This window comes from Cornus florida, unplaced genomic scaffold, assembly GCF_030987335.1.
Source record: "Cornus florida cultivar Cherokee Brave unplaced genomic scaffold, ASM3098733v1 CherokeeBrave_3.0.0_Hap2_Chr08, whole genome shotgun sequence".
In the NCBI taxonomy this organism is placed as follows: domain Eukaryota; kingdom Viridiplantae; phylum Streptophyta; class Magnoliopsida; order Cornales; family Cornaceae; genus Cornus; species Cornus florida.
This window is the reverse complement of record NW_026775578.1, coordinates 69098295-69120194: the sequence shown is the minus strand read 5'-3', so window position 1 is coordinate 69120194 and position 21900 is coordinate 69098295. Positions and strand designations below refer to the sequence as shown.

The window sequence follows — 21900 nt, the reverse complement described above, 5'->3', positions numbered from 1 at the left end:
GAGAATAAAGAGAATTCTTTTCTCAGTTTGTGTCATATATATATAACTATACCTATATACTACTATTAACTTTGTAAAGGATTTTAGCACAACGTTTAAACGGGAGCCAACATTCATCATTATCTGATATTTTTTTTATTTACTTTTGCTTCTCCTAATGTTTTTATTTTTGGGTGTGTGACGACATTCCTCCACTATCTCATTTTTTTTTCTTTGCTCACACTGCCTCATTCTTCTTAGTTCTCATCGTCGTGGGATCCAGTTGTTAATCAATCTCTCTCAAGCAACCAGAAGTTCAGTCATCATTGGCAATCTTTTATCGTTACCGTTGGTGACATCCTCTTTCTCACACTCTCTCTCCCTTTCTCTCAGTTTCAATTCACATATCTCTGAGTCTTACGGCGTGTTTGCGCCTCAAGCACAACCAACAACGACAACAAATCAAGTTTCTTAGTTTTCAACCACGAATTTGTCATCCTTTTTCAATTTCATCAAGATTCAATCTTATTTTAATTTATAGGGTTTAACTTTTGGATCTATTTCACCCACTTTCCCCTCTCTTTTTCTCTCTTTATTTTAGTCCTCGATTTGGGAATGTGAATGCTTTTATTGATTTTTTTTTTTTTTTTTTTTTTTTTTTTTTTTTTTTTTTGTGTATACAATTTAAGAGAAAAAAAATATAGGGAAAAAAAATTTAACTAGAACCGTGGAACTGAACTGAACCAAACCCTTTTTTCACGGTTTGGACTGGTTTGGTTCCATGGCTTAAATGGTCTGGTTCGGTTTCAAATTTTTCTAGAACCGTAGGGAGCGGTTTGGTTCAAAAAATCCTCAAAAGTAGACCAAGCCGGACTGTGTGCCCCTAGTTTATAATGCCTCCAAAATGGTTAAAACAAAGAAGAAAAGAAAAAAAAAATGTAAAAGGAAAAAAAAAAAAAAGTACCATTTTTTGTTGTTGAAACATACGTCCACCCAACTTCAGATTCACAGTAACCTATATTTTCAGTATAATTTTCTTATTTATCTATACTACTTATAAAATCTATACCACTTATAAAAATGTTTGAAATTTTAATTATTTCTATGTATTTTTATACTATTTTAAATTAAAAAATATATTACTAATAGTATTTTAAAATTATGTTATGGTGGTCCACAACGTTTTCTAACATTTATTTTTTTTAAATTATGTGATGGTTCATTGTCACAAGGTGTGTTTTGTGACTTGCGTGAACCTTCATCTTTTTGTTTCAAATTTCGTATACACACACATATCTATCCAGATATTTGTTTTTTATTAGTTTAATAACATTTGTACATGTTCATGTATTAGTACTAAAATAAACCATCTCAATTCTTTCCCTTTCTTTTTTGGCAGAAACAAGCTACCTCCCATCACTTTTGCCCTCCAGTGCACAGATTCTTCCTCTATAAAAAAAACTAGGTATGCATAGAGATTTATATGGATCTCTAACCAAGTTGTTTCTACCAATAAAATTGCTCTATTTAATTATATATAGAAGTTTTATTACCTAATTTTTTTTTTATAAAGAAAATAAAATTTTATTTGTTACAGAAAATTCTTGAAGATATTTGGATATGAAGGCAACTATGACTCTCCAACTAAGGTAACCTTAACCTTAATTCTTGTCAAGTTATTTTTTATATATGTTATTTATTAAAACTCCTCATTTTTTTATTTTTTATTTTTATTTTTATCAGTTAGTGTCTTTTTACAATATTGTTTATGGAACAATATTGGTCATGCAAGTGAACGGTGTTTGCTTTTTCAATTTATTATCGAATTTGTGATACTTTTTTGCTACAGATTGATTTTTTTTAGAACTGACAAAATTAATTCTCCAATTATCTCGGTAAGCTTTTAGGAAGTTATGCCCCATTCGTATTTCTCCATTTATGATTGTATATAACCTTTCTTACATTGAATGTGAATAATGTTCAAATGGAATAGTCTCGACCAATGGATTCAGGTCAAACCATCAACATGAAGTTAGCTATAATCAGTTTTAAAGGTATTGAATTTACATATAATTGTATTTTTTTTACTTTAATTATTTATACACATTTTAATTGTCCATACGAATTGAAATCAGAACATCATTGTATTGTATGCATTTTGTGTAAATTTTGATTGAATAGATTGAGTTCATTTTATATCTTATAGTTCAAATATTTCATGATGGTAGTTTTTGAGGATTTAAGTGTGTTTCAATTTGATTTTAGTATTTGTAAAATAAAATGTTTTTTAATGCATGGTGTGAATCAGATTCAATCCCATTACATTTGATCAGATTCAATAAGTTAGTTATAACCAGTTCCAAACTATTGAATATACATATGTTTGTATATATTATTATTATTTTTATTTACTTTATCTGTATTACATGGGTTTGTGTAAATTATGATTTTATAAATTGAGTTCAATTTCGATTTTGTACTTCAAATATTTCATGATGGTGTTTATTTGAGGATTTAAATATATTTCAATTTGATTTTAGTATGAACAAAAAAAAGAAAAATTAATAATAATAATTGTGTGGTGTGAATTATATTCAATTGTATTGCATTTAAGTATGTTTCAATTTGATTTTAATTGTAAACGATGTTGTATTATTTTAATTATTATTATTTATAATTTGTAATTATTATTATTTGGAGAACTTAAATTTAATATATGTGAAGTATGACCAACATGGAATTAGAATAATAAATTGTAAAATAGAGTATTTGGAGAACGTGAATATTAAAATTGAAGAACAATTTGTAGCACAGAGTATTTGGAGACCCACCATTTCAAAGAGTTGTAGAAGATATTGCATATGCAGTTGCAGGCTTATTCTCGAGCTAATGATACAAGAATACCATTGACCTTTTATTAAATATATTGAAAATGGAGGATAATATTTAACTATTGACGGAATTTGCAGCACAGAGTATTAAGGATTACTACCATCAAATGGCATGGACCCATTAACAATATTCATATATATATATATATATATATATATATATATATATTTTTTGAAAGTTACTGCAAATTATAAATTCCCAGCAAAGCATACGCTGGACTATTTTATGGAGAGATTAATTTAATTGTTTCATGCCAAGCATGAATATATACTTACTTTTACTTTAGTGTCAAACTTTCATTGCGTAATTCTTAACATTGTATTTTATTATTTTTAGTACTTTATTTTACCATTTTTTTATTTATATTTTTTTTAGGCTGCTTTTGTTTAGATGTAAAATATTTTTTAAAAAAATATTTTTTTCAAATAAAATATTATTTTATTTTTATTTTATCCGTATTTGACTAAGATCTACGTCGAAATCGAGGTGAGTTTATCGGGCGGGACATGTAAAATAACTTATCTAAAATTTATGAATAAATAATTTTTCTTAAATTTTAAAAAATATATATTTTGTCGTAAATATAATACGAATTTTTATTTATTTTTAAATATTTTACGTTCAAACAAACGAAAACTCAGCATTTTTCCTTTCTCTTTTTTAAAAGTTGTTACAGATTATAAATTCTCAGCCAAGCATATATTGAACAATTTTATAGAAAGATTTATCCAATTATTTCATGACAACCATAAATATGAATTACTTTTTTGTGGAGGTATGAATATCATGCACATCATTTATGGTTTCAAGTAAACTGTTACTACAACGTCACTATTATGAATTGTCAAAGTGCTTGACAACTCTGACCGGGTCAATTTTTATTTATTTTATCACTAGACCCAATTCACCAATTAACACACTTATTAGGGTTTAAGGTTTTGGTTATGCGTGTTTCCTCTAAAGAGGAAGAAAGAGTATAGACTGCAGAGCAAGCGAAGACATACAACAACAAAGAGTTTGGAGGTTCCCGACGAGCCCTAAGCAGGAGAAAGTCAGCTTTTTTCAGGATTTGGCGCGAACTCTTCGGCAGATTCCCACTCCTTCACCACCCCAATACAAAGGGATGCATTCAAACGGTGGCAACAAAATATTGATGCATTCAAAGGCCCACGGTGGCGGTGGCAACAGAATATTGATGCAGAGCAACGGAAAAATATCTAACGGAGACCGCCCAGCCGACTTTTTCACCAGGTACAAAATATTTTCATGACACATATGTGTATATATCTCTATATTTTTATATTCACATGGATTAGTCCCGCCCCTTCACTCTTCGTTGAATCCAGGCGACAACGGATTGCGCAACAGAGAAAATCTTTACCAATCGCTTCAGGTATTTTTCGATACCGATGCAGATTGTATGCTCGTCCTTTGCCACTCAGTGTTTTACTGTTTTCTAGGCAAGGGATACTTTTTAAGCTTGTGAGTTCTATTTGCTCAGTTAATTTTGAGAGTTAGGATATTGTCAACTATATACAATAGCAAATCGTTGGAGCAAAGCTGATTGGTAATTTTAAGTTCAATTTTGATAGTTTTTGAGACTGCATTGTGTAAAAGAGCAACGTTTTGGTTCGTCCTTCTCCATTTGGGTTGATCTGATTTGCAATTTCCACTGCCAATAAATGGAGTTTGACATTACAATATCTAACTTTGAGGAGCTAAAAAAATTGTTATAAATTTATTTGTGGATGTTGCAAGAGGGATACGAAAACGCGGTCTCTGTGTTAAAGATATGGAACTAAATGAATATTACATAAATACACTTTTTGAAGATTTACTGAACCAAAACACAGACTTTAGTTATAATTGGAGAGGGTTACTTTGGAATTAACTAATTCCTTCTTGTTCCCATTCAGATTATTATTATTCTTCTAAATTGTGCATGCAAAGAAAGTTTGGTCAATGTGTTTACAAGTATTAGCTTGCGTCAGCGTGTATAATGTGGTTTCTCTTTCTCCTTCTGTGATGAGGATGCGTGTGTTGGAAACCAATAATCAAAATCTGATATTTTTTATCTAGTTTATTGTTTCTTAAGCACTTCCAAATAACTCCTAGAATTTTCGTGCTCCTGTTTTTAGAACATTTTTGAACATATTACCAACCAGATTCACCAGCAACACAAAATCTTGAGTTATGACAACGAATGAAGCATATTACAGTCCTGGCCTCACTTTTGTATTTGCGAATGTCATTTAAGGAATTTTATTGAACAAAAATATGCTGCTAAACTCTATCTAATTTCGAATGTTGGATTATTTCGAAAGGATAAATCCAAAGCTAGCTATGCTAAATTCATATTCCAATTTCAAGAATCATTCTCGTTTTTGAATACAAAGTAGTAAGTAAGCTTTGGAATTACTAAGTGATCAGGAAAGTGAGAAGGTCTTATAAAAGCTGAATGGGGATTCTAGTGTTTGTATTGGAATTAGAGGTCATTAGGCTTATAAAAGGTCAACTCATTTTCTCAGCTGTAACAAGTATTAATCAATATAAATTTGAGATATTATCAGTTTATAAACTATTCTTCCTTTTCCTGGATTTTCTTGTAGAACTCTAGGTTCCAGCAGTGATTGGAGTATCTAATCTATTGGACTTCTGTTTATTTCTATTTGTTGTGAGTGGTATAGTGATCATTGCAGATCTATGGCCGGGTAAGGAAGCAAGACGGCTAAAGTTATAAGACTTTGAGAAACTGCAATGTCATATTCATATTTGAGCACTATATTAGAACATTAGAGCCCAAATTTCATTCCTATACACACGAGGAGTTAGGAACTTAGGGTACAAGTCTACCAAGAGTCCAATAGTTTTATACAATGGCATTGTCAACGCAAAGAAACTGTTGATGAGAAAGAAGCTGGGAGTTATGTTTATTATTTCAATGCAAGATCAACTTTTGATGAATCCACTGGATGGGTAGATGAAGAAGGTGAGACATTGGAAGCAAGTTCAACTTTCTCGTTTCTCTCTCTCTCTCTCTCTCTATATATATATATATATATATATTTCCAAGTTCTAGAATTTGACAAAAAAGTGATTGACAAGATATGACTAGGAGTTGCTTTAATGCAGGAATCAAGTTAATTTAGGTCTTGATAAATGGTATATGTTCAAGTAAGTTTTGAAAATCTAAGGGCTCATTTGCTGTTCCTGCTGTTTTTGTGAAAGTGTTTTGTCAGTTGTGTTGTGTTGCTTTGTTGTCAAGAAACAGAAAACATGTTTGGCGACAGCCACGACACAGAAATGTTGTTCTGAATTTCAAAACAAGACAAATCATAAGACCTCTTTGGTGTTGTACAATTGTTTTACAAAACCAAGTGTAGCACAAACAGCAAAGTATTACTGATTAGCAACTACCTCTGACAATTCAAATACAATTACTAGTCTCAAAACTTAACCAATTCGAAATCACATTCAATGGAATTCATTTTTCCATGGTAATGACCATATACTACGACTTGCTGAATATATATATTTTTTGATAAGTACTACGACTTGCTGAATATATATATATATATATTTTGATAAGTACTACGACTTGCTGAATATACTCATGTGCCTCATACCATTAATTTATACCAGAATTTGTCATTCATACAAAATCATTCAAGTTTAGGTTGCATACATTTTTTCTTCTTCTTCTTCTTCTTCTGGGAAAGGCTTATTTTTGCTTTCTCCTATCCGGTTAAAAAGAGAAGAGAAAAGCAGGGAAAAAAAAAAAAAAAATCCAAATTGACATCACACAATCATTAACACTCTGATGAAATTTGTGTATTATTGGTGGCACATTTGAATCCTTGTAAAACTGAAAATACATAAGTTCTTTGTCACTTCTGTTTAACTTTCATACCTGATGAAGAATGAATGATTAGGCATAAATATGGATATTTTCTTGTTGATTATTTGAAGGCTATTTCAGATGAAAATCCTCATATGAGCTACCATTCAAATTTTAGTTTGACACTGGCAATAAAATCTTGAGAAGATCTTAATAGAAAAATTAAATATTCTTTAGAATTTATGCTTGATTGGGAATATATTGACATTTAAATCCATTCACAAGTTCATGTAGTATATTGACATTTAAATCCATTCACAAGTTCATGTAATATAATGAGTTCATCATTGCATTATTAAATCATTATTGCCCCTTTTGATCACCTTTTCTTATATTATTTTTACTTATCAAAAAAAAAAAAAAATCATTATTAACATGGTTCCCTATGTTTGGATGATTATGCAAATCTAAATTTGCTTTTTATAATTATCCCGAAAAAAATAAATAAAAATGCTTCTTATACTTTTGCATTGTTGATTTGACGTAGTTGAAAAACGACTTCTGGAGGAGGTTCGAAATAATGATACACTGATAATTGTTGGTGAAACCGGAAGTGGAAAAACAACACGTAAGTTTTGTATTCCTGTAAGTTTTGTTTTCCCTTTCTTTTTTGTTAATATATATTGGATCTCTGTCTGGTCATAAATGGAATCCTGATTCTTAAAATAAAAGAACATTCTTAATGGGAAATTCTGTATAATGTTTGACTTTTAGATATGCTAATGATATTCTATTTTAATGTTATATATTTCGTTTAGTCTTTATAGTTTAGCATCTGACTTGTTTGCAAACTTGGTAAGTGAATTTGAAATATGTGCATGTGTTGCTACAAAACAATTATAATGTGGTCGTCATCCTCTCTCTTTCTCCGTCTCTATATAAAACGCAGCAATATCATTTTTTTAAATATAGAGAGCAAAATAAAATCTATCACGCATAAATGCATGAATTTACGTAGAAAACCCTAATGGAAAAACCACGGGGCCTAGTTCAAGCAGATTAATCCCCTGTCAAAATGGTTTAGAACTAGGTTAACCAGGTTCTAATCGAAGAATCCTCTCGTTACCTCCAATCCAGACTCATGTTAGAAGATCCAACAGGATCTCAGTTGTTGCCAGTCAACAATTCCACTTCTCACGTGATCTACACTTCAATCGTGTTTTGATCTCCATTGACTAGTAACATTCGGTTGTTTGTGGGATTTGGTATTGATTACGATTTAGTATCCACATGTTGATGACTAACACTTTGAATGATAATAACTCACCATCTAGTACAAGAGGCTAGATAAAAAAAATGCACTCTTGTGTATATATGTTCTTTATAAAATATTCTCTAGACGTGGTTTGAGATCTGTATGAGTTTAAGGGCCTAGAGGTGTTTACATGCATCGGGTGTGGGCATGTATCCAAGAATCAGACGTTCAAATTCCTAAACAGGACACAAGAACACTGCTAAATATTCATATTATCTAATATTTCTATTTTATTTTATAGAGTAAAATAATTTCTTTGTTACATAGTGTTTAATATAGGTATTTCACTTTTTTTTTTTTTGGGATAAGAAAGATTGTATTAAGAAGCAATTAAAAGGGGAACGCATCCCTCAAAATCTCAAAAGCTACAGAAGGCTAAAAAGGGTCTCTAAACTCTCAAAAGTCCAAAAAATTAACTATCTCCTCCAAGGATTTACAATTTCTCTCTAGAACCTAACAAAAAAGAGTGCTAATAATGGAGAACTTTAACGCGCCAATAGGAGTCTGCTTCCCTTCAAATGATTTCCAATTTCTTTCAAGCCATAAATACCACCAGACACACAAAGGCATGACCCTCCAAAAATCATGAGCTTGGGCCCTCACTGTACAAACTCTCCAAGCCTCCGGACGACCTGGACATAACCCATTGAACCCCATGTAAGCTCAACATCAAACCCCAGCAATCCTGAGCCAATGGGCAATGCAGAAGAAGATGGTCTACCGTTTCCTCGTCTCTCTTGCACATGTTGCAACAATTGATCACAATCTATCTCCTCCTCTTAGGATTATCCTGGTCAAGATCTTCCCCAACACAGATGTCCATGCAAATAAAGCCACCTTAAGGGGGGCCTTAAAGTACCAAATTGCCTTCCACGGCAACCGATCCTCTGGAGCATTTGTGAGGCACTTGTAGAAAGACCAAACCTCAAAGTGGCCCTGGGGAGAGGAAACCCACACCATAAAGGTAGTGGCTCCGCTCACAATCTCCTGATGATGCAACTCCTCCAAAAAGCCTAATAGCGTACTCAATCTCCCAATCCTAAAAATGTCTCGAAAACACACATCCCACATCCCAGGATGTTATCCCACTATCGAGCCAATAGCAGTAAACCACCAAGGCATGTCTATCCATTGCAATCCTAAAGAGTCTGGGAAAAATGGGATCAAGAGAGCGATCGCCACACCAAATGTCCTCCCAAAAGCGGATCCCCCTACCATCCTTGCCACGAATTCTGATATGTTTAGAAAATTCATCCCACCCCTTCTGAATGAATTTCCAAACCCCCACTCCACCTGGTATTCTCACATCGAGAGAACACCAGTCTCCCCAAATCTCCTTACTATTACCCTCCTCCAAGTTTACGCCTTTCATTGTCAAATCTCCATAACCACTTCCCCAAAAGGGCCTTACTGAATGGCACCAACCTTCTAATACCCAAGCCTCCCATCCGGGTCAGACTACAAAGCTGCTCCCAACGGACCACATAAATCTTGAACTCCTCTCCCCTTCCTCCCCAAAGAAAATTCCGCTGTAACCTCTCAATCCTCTCAACCACAGAAGCAGGAATTTGGAACATAGAAAGGAAATAAGTGGGAAGGCTTGACAGAGTGCTTTTCATCAATATTAACCTCCCGCCTTTTGAAATATACTGCTTCTTCCTCCCAACCAATCTCGTCTCAAACCTTTCCACCATAGGGTCCCAACTTCCTACTCTTCTCGACGGTGACCCGAGAGGCAACCCCAAATAGGAAAAGAATGGAAAACAACACCTTTTAAATTTTGATTAAAGAGAGTTTACGTAAAAATTCTCACTGACAGACCGGTCGAGCTTTTAGTCGAGAGCAACTGTACCAACTTTAATTGATCAACGCTACGATCAAATCTCTTTGAAGATCAAACCATTGAGCTGATAAAAATTTATTGGATTTCGGTAAATTTGTCACTATCCTTTTTTCGTTAGGAGTTCTAAAATAGAATTATTCTAAAACAGTTTATGCATTCTAAAAAGAGTGTTTTATTTTATTTTTATTTTTTTGAGATGATTCCATTCAAACGCTAAAAACATTTAGTACATGGGAAGAAAGTGAGGGCATACACTCCCATGCACACCTTAATACAAAGAATTGAGAAAGACCATTTCCACTGAGGCTGGAAACCTAGCCAAGAAAGATAAATTACTAGTATGAGACTAGACAACAAGATCATCAAGAGAAGAGATAGCAGCAACCTCCATGACCTCAAAGGCAACAGCCCTGAAAAGAGTTTTTATGGATCAAGACATGCAAGCTTCAAACCCTACCACAGTAGCACATATATTAATATGAATGCAAAAATTTAAAACCCTAAGTGGTGATTTAGCAATTCTAGGGTGGAATTTACCTTTTTATCATATCTTCAGATACCATCTTTGTTGTCCTTGGATCCGAGATAATTTTAATCCAAAGCAACTAAATCAACTTTTTTGTAAATAAAACAAAAGTTACAAACTCAAGCTTTTGCTATGAAATGTGTTTACACTAAGTTCTAATAACCTCACTCGTACGAATTCTATCATTTTTTTAGTTATATGTGACTTACATGTGCTTATGGTTTACCGTTTCAATTTCACGTTTTAACCCAGTGCATGAGACTCCCGCCATTGCTGGGTCTTGGGAGGAATGTACACAACCTTACTTCCGCTTCCAGAGAGGCTGTTTCCTTGTTTACATTGATTAGATATATAGTTATATACTTATATACCACACAAACTTAAGTTCCTTTTCCTAGTTGAATCATGTGTAGGGTTTTGGATTTTAGTCTCTTTAGTAATTGAAAGTTGGATCATTTAAAAGAAAACTTTAGGTGAAGTGCAAATTTAATTGAAAGTACTGTGAAGCTCCTTTGAGGGCCATTGCTTGGTTCAACAGTTTAACGCTTGAACGTCAATACCATTGGTGTGAGTTCGAGCCTCTGAGCACTCATCTTGAGAAATACCAAAGGTTTAGTCTTTCATATATATATTTTTTGATAAGCAAGATTTCATAAAAGGCGCTCAAGAGGGGAGCGCTCCAAGAAGAATATACAAGACACCAAAGGTGACAACTATAGCTTTAAGCTATCGACAAAATTCAAAAGATGCCCCAAAGAAATACAATTCCGCCCATAAACCCTAAAGAATAAAGTATACAAAATATTGTATTTGAGTGCCCAAATAGGAGTCTCCTCTCCCTCAAAGGATCTCCTATTCCTCTTGCACCACAAACCCCACCATAAACAAAGGGGAGTGACCCTCCAAACATCCTTGGCTCGGCTCTCCACTAGACACCCTCTCCAAGCCTCAATCAAATCCACTGTGGATCTTTGGAACACCCAAGACATGCCAAACACAATTAGAAACATAGCCCAAACGTCTCTTGCCACTGGACAATGCAGCAGCAAGTGATATACAGTTTCCTTCGTCTTCTTTCACATACAATACCCGATAACCACAATCTGTCGTCTCCTCCTGAGATTATCAAGGGTAAGAATGCTTCCGTGAGCAGCACACCACACAATGAAAGCCACCTTTAAGGGGGCTTTCAACCTCCAAATCGCCTTCCATGAGAAGGAAGGACCTTGGATCTCCAAAAGACTGGGCAAGGCTAAGAACTTGGCAACCTCCGTGAGCTCCCAATCATGAAACTCTCTGCGAAAATGCACATCCTAAGTCAACCTTACGCTATCGAGCCGATAACAGTTGGCTACTAAAGCATGTCTCGTCAAAGATGTCCTGAACAGTTGAGGGAACCTACGAGCCAAAACAATGCCCCCACACCAACGATCCTCCCAAAACTTGACGTGACTCCCACTCCGAACCTTGAACCGGATATGTTTGGAGAACTCATCCCACCCCTTTCGGATAAGCTTTCAGGTGCCCACACCTGCTGGAGCTCTCACATCCCTAGACAGCCACCTATCATCCCCCTCCCCATGCCGGCAAAAGCAATAACTCTCCTCCATAGCATGGCTCTCACTCCCAAATCTCCGAAGACATTTACCCAACGCCGCCTTGCTAAACAAATCCAGTCTCCGAATGCCCAAACCCCCCTTTTGAATAGGGGAGCACACCTTCTCACAATTTACCAAATGTTACTTGAACTCATCACCAATGCCTCCCCACAAGAAATTCCTCTAGATCTTATGCAATCTTCTAATTACAGCATTTCGCATCGGGAAGAGAGACATGCAATAGGTTGGTTTGAGAGGGTACTCTTCATAAGAGTGATCTTCCCGCCTTTTGATAGGTACTGCTTCTTCCACCTGCAAGTCTCTTGAACCGCTCAACCATGGGGTCCCAAACCGATATCCTCCTGGACACATCTCCCAATGGGAGTCCTAGAGAGGAGATGGGGAGAGCGCCTACACCACATCCAAGAATATCTGCGAAGCCCTGAATACCTTCTACTGGGACCAACTCACTCTTCCCAATATTGATCTTCAGCCCAGAAACGACTTGAAAACATGCCAGAACACATCTCAAAAACCTCAATTGATCTACCCTAGCATCACAAAAAACAATGGTGTCATCTGCAAGTGGGAAATAACCAGCTGATTAAGACTGTTTCCCACCGAGAACCCTCTAATAAAGCCCAATTCTTCTGCCCTTTTCATCAATCTGCTGAATGCTTCCATAACAATGATACATAAGAATGGGGAGAGGGGATCACCCTGGCGCATCCTCAAGAACTAGTGAAGAAGCCAACCCATTCACTAAGACTGAAAACCGCATGGTCGATATGCATTGATAGATCCACTTCCTCCATCTAGGGCCAAACCCCATCCTCTCCAGCATATACATCAAGAAGTTCCAAAAAACGTGATCATAAGCCTTCTAAATATCCAGCTTGCAAATAATATCGATAGACCCACTTCCTCCATCTTGGGCCAAACCCCATCCTCTCCAGTATATACATCAAGAAGTTCCAAAAAACGTGATCATAAGCCTTCTCAATATCCAGCTTGCAAATAATTCCTGGAACACCACTTCTAGCCCTGGCCTCCAGACACTCACTAGCAATCAAAACTGAATCCAAAATCTGATGGCTTCCAATAAAATCATCATGGGACTCCGAAATCACCTCATCCAGAACTCTACTCAAACGGAGTGCTAAAACTTTAGCGAGAATCTTGTGAACTGCTCCCACCAAACTGATCGGTCTAAAGTCCTAAGCCTCAACAACACCACCCTTCTTTGGGATAAGGGTAATAAAGGAAGCATTGAGGCTCTTGTCAAAAAGCCCATCAGAATGAAAAGAATTCAAAGTACTCATCACCTCAGGCTTCACCACCTCCCAATTCTGTTGGAAGAAAACCAATGAAAAGCAATTGGGGCCCGCGGCTTTATCACTTCACAGCTCCTCAAAGCCTCCAACACTTCCTCCTCCCCAAGTGGCCACTCAAGCCAGTCCCTATCCTCAATGGAGATCCCCGAAAACTCAAGTCCATCTAGCAATGGCCTACAGCTAGCAGTCTCCGTGAAGAGGTTTTGATAAAAAGCCACAAAACCGGTCTGGATATCCTCTTCCCTCTCTGTGCTCCAGCGGGACTAGACCTATGTCCATTTTGACTGTGAAGCTCCTTTTTTCTTTTGGTGATATTTTCTGATTTACTTTTAATTGATTGTGGTCTCTTTCATTCTTTTCTTTTATTCTAATGAAATAAAGTATGAAGTGAATGTTGTTGCTTCATTCTATCATGTTCTTATTTGTTTTTCTTCCTGTTTGTCTTATTTTGCCCCAGTACAATCGCACATCAGTAGTTGTTCTTTCCCTCTATCCTTCTAAAGTTATATGGACTCATTTTTGCAGAGATACCCCAGTTTCTATTTAATGGGGGGTTCTGTCATGATGGGAGAAGCATTGGGATCACTCAACCTCGACGTGTTGCAGCTGTTACTGTTGCAAAACGGGTAGCTGAGGAATGTGGTGTTGAGTTGGGCCAAAAAGTCGGGTATTCCATTAGATTTGAGGATGTGACTTCCAACACAACAAGGATCAAATATATGACAGATGGATTGCTGCTGAGGTAAAGTTATGCTTGGCTTTGTTGCATTATTCTAAATTTGTACTATTTCACCTAAATGATTTTTCATAAAGTTTGTCTAATTTCTGATGGCAGCATTTGTTTTAAAATTGTTAAGTTTGTAGCTTTGGATGGTGGGTCTATTTAGAAGATGCTCTTGTGAGTAATTGTTTTGTGGCGTATAGGGGTCTGGATGCATCTAATGATTTGATGTATTGGAAGAGGACCATCCCTTTCTCCAGAGGAGAAGAGGGGGAAGAATGGATGTATGGTACCATTTTTTTTTTGGACCAGTATTATTACATTGAAAGTATGGATTTGGATTGAGAGCAGAAGGATGCCTTAAAATCCAGTCACAGACCAGACCTATAAATTGTTGTGCTATTGGATGTCTGGATTTTTTAGATTTTTATATTGTTGTATGGGACTTTTCTTTTACTTTTGAAATTTTTATTATCATGGGGTTTTATGACCTTCAAACTGATGTAACGCTGCTTGCAGGGAAGCATTATTGGACCCATGTCTCTCGAGGTATTCAGTTATTATTGTTGACGAGGCTCATGAGAGAACTGTCCACACTGATGTGTTGCTGGGCTTGCTGAAGGGCGTACAAAAAGAAAGGTCACAATGCGTCAATGAATACCTTAATATCGATCACAGAAAGGCAAACGGTGGTACACTATTGGAGAAAGAAAATGATGCTCAATCCGTTGGTATTCTCAAGAAATGTCGGGGCATAAAACTCGCTCCGTTGAAGTTAATTATCATGTCTGCCAGTTTGGATGCACGGGCTTTTTCTGAGTTTTTTGGTGGGGCAAGAGCTGTTCATGTTCAAGGCCGACAGTTTCCTGTGGATATACTCTACACTCATCATCCCGAGCCAGATTACATTGATGCATCATTAATTACTATATTTCAGGTTGTTGAATGACCCTCCATTTGGTGCTTTGAATGTATACTTCCATTAGCACAACATCTTCTTTGCAATTTCTGTAAAGTTAACCTGCGGTTGAGCTTGCTCGGGTCTGTTCATTTGCCAGTGGACTTTTAGGTTGCTTAGGGGATGTGCGTTGTACTTGTGATTTCCTTAAAGGCTACATTATTTTTCACTTATTTACTCATTGTTTAGTTTATATTATCTCATGCTCTCAAATATAATGCTAAAATTTTGAGTATTATTTCACATATTTTCTCAAAAAATTAATGGATTTTTGTGGAAGACCAATCTATCTCTTTAGCTTGACCTGAATCAAGTTGGCTCTGCAATTATCAAGTATTTAGTCCTTTGGTTTTTGTCATAAACTTCCATTGTCACAGTTCTCCATTGCTCATCCTGATTGCTCCTCTTGTTAGATACATTTGGAGGAAGGTCCTGGTGATATACTCGTATTCCTGACTGGCCAAGAAGAGATTGAATCTGTTGGGAGGCTTATCCAAGAGCGACTTCGACAATTACCTGAAGGCAGTCAGAAGCTCACAACTTTGACTTTATTCTCATCTCTTCCGTCAGAAAAGCAAATGCGGGTTTTCATGCCTGCTCCAGCTGGATTTCGTAAGGTAGATTGGGAATGCTAAATTATTTATGTATTTATTTACACTGGCTTTGAGCTATATGCGTTCAGATATATGTGATTGTGGCTTCATTAATCTGTAATTTGGTGCCCATTGTATTGTTACCAGAAGGAATAATAAATAATGAGCTTCGGTTCAAGTGTGTAGATGATATTTTATTTCTGTCCTGTTTGAACATGAACTTACTTTCCAAGGTTAAATCTCCTTTTGGTTGAAACCAGCTTCTAGAATAAAAAGGTAGTCTCACATTGTACAGACTGTATGCAGATTGACCATCAAACACTTATAAATAAAGCTTACGTGGTAGGGGTTCCTAAATTTTGATGATTATTGACCATATTGATAGTTTGATACAGAGATTTTCTCCCTCTAAGTTATTCTCCTTTCCTTCTCTTCTTCTTCTCTTCCTGTATTGCATAAATTTGGTACCAGAGGACGATTCTTATCTGCATCATTGAATAAGTGTTGATGGTGTTATCTGTAAGACTTAGAATGCTTTTAGCAGATCTTGGATGCGGTTTGAGGTGCTTAGGAGTGCTGGGTCCTTGATTTGGAGTGTAGAATTGGGGTTTACTTGCAAGCTTGACATTGAGTTGGCATTTGACCATATCCGGTGGGGTTTTTTGCTTTATATGTTTGCAGCAAATGAATTTGAAGTGAAGTGGAGAAGATGAATCAATGAAATGCACTTGTACAGTTGCATTTTTTTTTTCTTTTCGTGAATGATTCTCTAGAATTATTTTTCCGAGCCCAAGAGGTCTGAGGCAGTCAGAAACACATTTCCCTTTTCTTTTCAATTTCATTATAGAAGCTTTGCGTTGAGTCATTAGCCCGGCGGTTGGTTGGGGGGAGGGTGTTTGGTGTCAATTTGTAGTTTGCTGATGATATGATCATATTGCAGTGCTATTGAGCAACTTAGATTTCTTAAGTGGGTGCGTGTTTCCCCTTGCAGTGTCAGTTTTGCACATTAATCTGGGAAGAGCACGTGTATCCAGATAAGTCATCCAGGGAATTTCTTGAAAAGTCATCCAGGGACCCTAGCCTGGCTCAGCCGGAGAGGCCTAGCCTGATCTGAGAAGTGCGTAGCGAGTTTCTTCGTTCTAGGAAGGGCTATGAGTCTCATTCCTTTTCTTGCGTCCTTCTATCAATCATCAAATCTTCCTTGACTTTTCATTTGAATATAGAAACCAAATTCCATTACTTCAATGATATTGTTAGGGTATCCAGATAAGTTGGTTGCATTTGTCTATGTTGGCAGGTAAATTGTGGTGCATGTTGCTCACATCATATTTGGTATTCTCCTTTGGGTTGTCATGTAAAGTTAAGGCAAGCTGGACTTTGAGTCAAACAGTTTACAAGAAGGCTTGTTAGGTGGAAGAGGCAATATCTTTGAAGGGAGTGGTTTGACCCTTATTTAGAATCCTCCCTTCAGTCTTCCCACCTACTTTTTGCCCATTTTCAGTATCGAGTTTGGTTGAGAAGAAATTGGAATAATTCTGAAAATCTTATCACAGAAGATGGTTTGATGAGCTCAAGTGTGACGAAATTTCAAAGAGATTTCTTATCACAACGGGTGGACTTGGGGATGAATTCTAGTGTGTCAAAGGGTACATGGTTTGCTCTTTTTTAAAGGACAAGGTTTAGGGGTCAAGAAGTTGAAGGTGTTTAATTAACTATTCCTGGAAAGTGACTGTGGAGGTTTTGGATGGAAAGAGGACCTTTATGGTAGGGTTGGGACTCAGGCGGGGCCAAGGGGTCAGTCCACGCCAGACCCAAGGTACGAACATCTCAACTGCGCCAATTCCACAACATATTGTATGGGATTTTTCGGGTTGCTCAGATAGTTCAAAATTATAATAACTACCAATAAATAGAAAGTTACAAAAAAAAAACCGAAAATGCTAGAGTACCCCGTCGATCAGATTTGCGCTTATTTTCAGCTTAGAACATTGATTTGGTAAGTGATATGCATTACATACTGAAACTATACACAATTAACTTGGAATAAAACTACTCTTCAACTTGTGGGATTCAATAATGTTTCTTCGTATTAGAATTTGAAAAGGACTCAGAACTGTATACTCTTTATTATTTTATGTACAAGTTTAACTTGATATCAGTTATTATAATTTTACACCAAACTTTTAAAGCGATTGTGTCACAAATTAGGTTAATAATGACCAATATTATTATGCCACCAAAGAATAAATCTTCTAATTCCAACGTTTAACATTATTTAATGTAAATAATACGTATTTATAAAATAAAAAATCATGTACTTTTTTTTTTGTAATTTGGGTTGATCGGGTTAGTAAAACCCTTGTCCAAATCCCATCCAAAATAAATTTGAGCTCTATGATTTAAACCTATAGTCCTATCCCATAATCTCAAATATCTTGTCCATGTTTGTAAAATTTCAGGCGGGACTCGGGTTGCTTGTGTTAGGCCCACCCAAGTCCCACCCCTACTTTATGGAATAGGGTGGTTTAGGTTAATCTGGGAGCGCTTGGGGAATTGTCTTGAGATTAGGTTATTTAAGGATTCCTTTCTAAGAACAGAGTGGCATGGAATCGTACGTATTAAAGAGCCACCTACTGTTGAGAGGTGGAGTACCATTATTGAGTCCCATGGGGTTGTTGTTTAGAAGAGCATTATTGAAGATTATGGGGACTACTACCATTATATTAGTCTTGTGGTGCGGATAAATGAGTGCCATGGGGTTGGCATTTAGAAGAGCTTTATGAAGGATTACAAGGACTTATAAGAACTGGATTATGTATGGATTTTCTGTTGGTTTCTATCACAACCTTTGTGACCCTTTCTAAGAACAGTGTGGCTTGGAATCCTACATATTAAGGAGCCACCTACGATTAAGAGGCGGAGTTCCATCATCGATAATTTACGGAAGAGGAAGCAATTCCCTACAGATTGATATTGTAGAAAATTGTGGTTCTTTCTTTTTTCTCTGCGTTGAGTGGCTTGGGTTACAACAGCGTCCGTGGTTGACTTGTTAGCAAGTTGGAGGAAGGGTTCTCTTTAAAGAGTTTTAGGAGGGTTTGAGAGACAGCCATTATGTATCATGATTTGGAAGGAGAGGATTGCACAATCTTTGAAGGGGTGAATAAACAATTCAGAAGTGGAAATTTTTGGTTTTATATTCTTTATTTCTTTAACTTAAATAGGCGGCTTCCATGTGAATAGATTCTTTTATGGAGTATTTTGGCAATGCATATGTTTCCTTTCGATTTTGATATATTTTCTTTTGTGTATATAGGTTGCACCTCCCTTTTTCTATGATGTTTTTAAGGACCATAATTATTTATACATAATATAGGGTTCATGTGGCAACCTTTTCTGATTTGCATTTTCATTTTCATATGAAGCAGAAGCAATGTTTTTGTTGTGCTGTGATTTATTCCAAAAAAGCAAACATCTTTGGTGACTAAATTTGTTGTACAATGTTTCAAAGCAAATAAAAGGAGAAAAGTGTTGGGATAATTGTAAAAAGAAGAAGAGGGTTTTACATTATATTGGCCTTTTAATAAAAACTTAGGGCCTGTTTGGGAACCATAGTTGCTTTGACTCGAAGCAGAAACAATGTTTCTACTTTGGAGTGTGTTCAATACCATTCAGAAGCATGTTTGGTAACATACATTTGTTGCAAGATTTTTGAAAGCAAAAACATGAAAAAATGTTTTGGTAAAAAAGTATTGCAAGTTTGAAAAATAAAATGGCTAGTTAAAAAGGTCCTTTTAGAGTTTTGTTTTGTTTTGTTTTTGTTTTTTTTTGGGTACTGTTCATCACCACAGTGCGGAAGCAATTTGGTGCTTCCGGTTTTGGCCTCTTTTTTCGAAGCACTTCGGTACTATTCAAATCGCAGCCAAACACGCTTTGTGCTTTTGCTTCGCTATAATACACTATTCGAAGCAAAAAACACAAAGCAGAAGTGGTTGCCAAAAAGGCCCTTAATCGTTTAGTTACAATAACAAAAAAAAGTAAAAACATCTTTTCCTTGTTTCTGGATTTGGGCCTTTTTCTGAAGCAGATGCGATATTGTGCAAAATGTAACAAATGTTACCAAACATGATTTCGCCACTTGTCTCCAGCTAAAAATACAAAACAAAAATAGTTGCCAAACAAACCCAAAAGAAAAGTTGAAAAAATTACTTTGACCTTAAGTCATGCGATCGTTTTTGGAGGTTGCTAGATTGCCTCGCTTGTTCCAAGGTGGATCTGCTAGATCTGCAAATCCGTATCGTGGGCCATCGATATTTTTGGATGATGATTCGGTTTTCGAAGAAAAAGAGACGATCTTCAGTCGTGTCTGGTTTAAAAATTTGATAAGGAAGTGGGTGATGGCGCTCAGATCGCAGCTTGGGCCTCGCGTACTTGGAAGGTATCCTCAGGTGTAACGGTTTCGACTCTGCCGAATTCCTTACTGCTTTTCCGGTTCCCCTCCTCGACCGAAGCCTCTCGTGTTCTCAAAGGGGGTCGCCGTGACTGGGGAACGGCATCTCTGTGTTTGGAGGCTTGGAGCTTTCGGGTAGGGTGCTCGGATGAGTTGAAAGAGAAGGGGCTGAAGAAGGTAACGCTGTACGGTCTTCCTCTCCACCTTTGGAGTCATGCTCTGTTCGTGACAGTTGGCGATCTTTGTGGTGGGTTTATTTGGGTGGATGCTGATGAAGCTTTGGATGCTGAACGAGTTCGCATCACCGTCTCTGATGGTCAAAGTTGCCCTCCGTTTGTATTCATTCACGATGAATAGTTTTGCTATAAAGTGTTTATTTGGGAGGAGAAGCCTCCCGAGCTTGTCCCCACGATTGATAGCTTGGAAGGCGGTGATGGTTCGCACTTGCTTAAGGAGAAAGAATGGTTACGGTGGGAATCCATGGGGAAAAAAGGAATGGCTGATTTTCAGAGGTGGGAAGAATGGAGAGATGCGCTATGGATACGTAATTCCGAATGCTTTAAACGGATTTTCAATCAGAAGCAGAACCGGAAGGAAGGGCTCCTTGGCTTTCAGAATCGCCGACGGCAAGAAGGGTTTCAGACGTTGCAGAGGGGAGGAGGTCTCGCCGGAAATGGTCGTCGACCTTTTGTGCAGCAACGGGATCATTCAAGACGACGCGGTGTTCTTCACGCCTTTCAGGCGTGTGGGAGGGGGTGGTTTCCTGATTGTCCACGTGGTTGGCGCTCAGGCCCTATACGTTCCCAGTGGAGAACAGCTGTTCCCACGATTATTTCAAATTCTAACTCTGTTGGGCTGAATGGTGGGCTTGGTTCCAGGGCTTTTGTTTCTTCAAATGTTTTGCCTAAGCCTGCTGGACTCCTTATTGGGCCTAAAAGACCTCCTTCAGTTTATAAGAGGCCTATTTCTGGTATTGTGGATGGCAGGCCGTGTCCCATTTACTCTAAAGAATTGTCTGTTGGTGGACAGTGTACCCAATCTTCTAAAGAAGCTACTGTTGGTGGGCAGAGCGTCCATTCTCCTAAAGTTTTTTCTGTTAGTGGGCCGAGCGTCCACTATTCTAAAGAAACTTATGTTAATGAGCATTTGGGGGTTAAGGTTGGACAGAACTGTGGATCTGGGTTGGGGTCTAATAGTTTCGAGCCCTTGTCTTCATTAGGAGATGTCTCAGGAGATGCCTTGGCTCCTTGTGCAACTGGTTCGATGAGAGCGAGAATTAAGGGAGATCGGAGAGTGAAGGAGCAGGTGCTAAGACATCATTTGCCTAAGAAAAAGGTTATCCTTCCTGCTCTTCGCAAAAAGTGGTCTCGAAAGGAAAAGCAAAAATGGGTGGCGTCTTTGCAGATGGGTTTTGACTCCGGTATGTTTTCAGTTCCTTTAGGTTCTCCCTCTCCTAAGATGTGTTCTCCTTTCTTGGGGGGGTCGACCACTTCTTTGGGACTGGAGTTGGGTGGTTCTACTAATGTTTCTCACTCTTTAGCTTCGGTGGGTGAGAGGGAATCTGTTTTGACCGACAGGCCGGATGGTGTTGCTGGGAATCGACTTGGCTTTTCTTGGAGATGTGATGGCTTGTGTGAGGGGGTTACAGTTTGTGTAGGTTGGGATGTAAAGTTGAAACTTGATGATGATACGGCCTCAATTCTGCTGAAGGAGTTACGAAACCATTTGGCTTCGAAAGGTTTTTTCTGTGATTCAGGAGGAGTTTTGACTGAGGAGGAGCCTGTTTCGCAGTTTTGTTCGCATTCTTCTTCTATTCTTGATGATTGGGGGGAAGCTGCAGGTTCTTCTTTTGATGG

The 21900-nt window shown here is 37.1% G+C and overlaps 1 protein-coding gene across 1 annotated transcript in view; it reads left to right on the top strand.

Moving 5' to 3' along the window:
* Positions 1-3778: 3778 nt before the first annotated feature.
* The window catches only part of LOC132271958 (pre-mRNA-splicing factor ATP-dependent RNA helicase DEAH10-like), a 29967-nt gene continuing 11845 nt past the window's right edge, over positions 3779-21900 (top strand). The window contains exons 1-6 of the mRNA XM_059773472.1: positions 3779-4122; positions 4218-4264; positions 7257-7337; positions 13851-14067; positions 14566-14983; positions 15418-15621. Coding sequence (XP_059629455.1) covers positions 3995-4122; positions 4218-4264; positions 7257-7337; positions 13851-14067; positions 14566-14983; positions 15418-15621 — 1095 coding nt within the window. The 5' untranslated portion in view covers positions 3779-3994. The remainder of the gene's footprint in view (positions 4123-4217; positions 4265-7256; positions 7338-13850; positions 14068-14565; positions 14984-15417; positions 15622-21900) is intronic.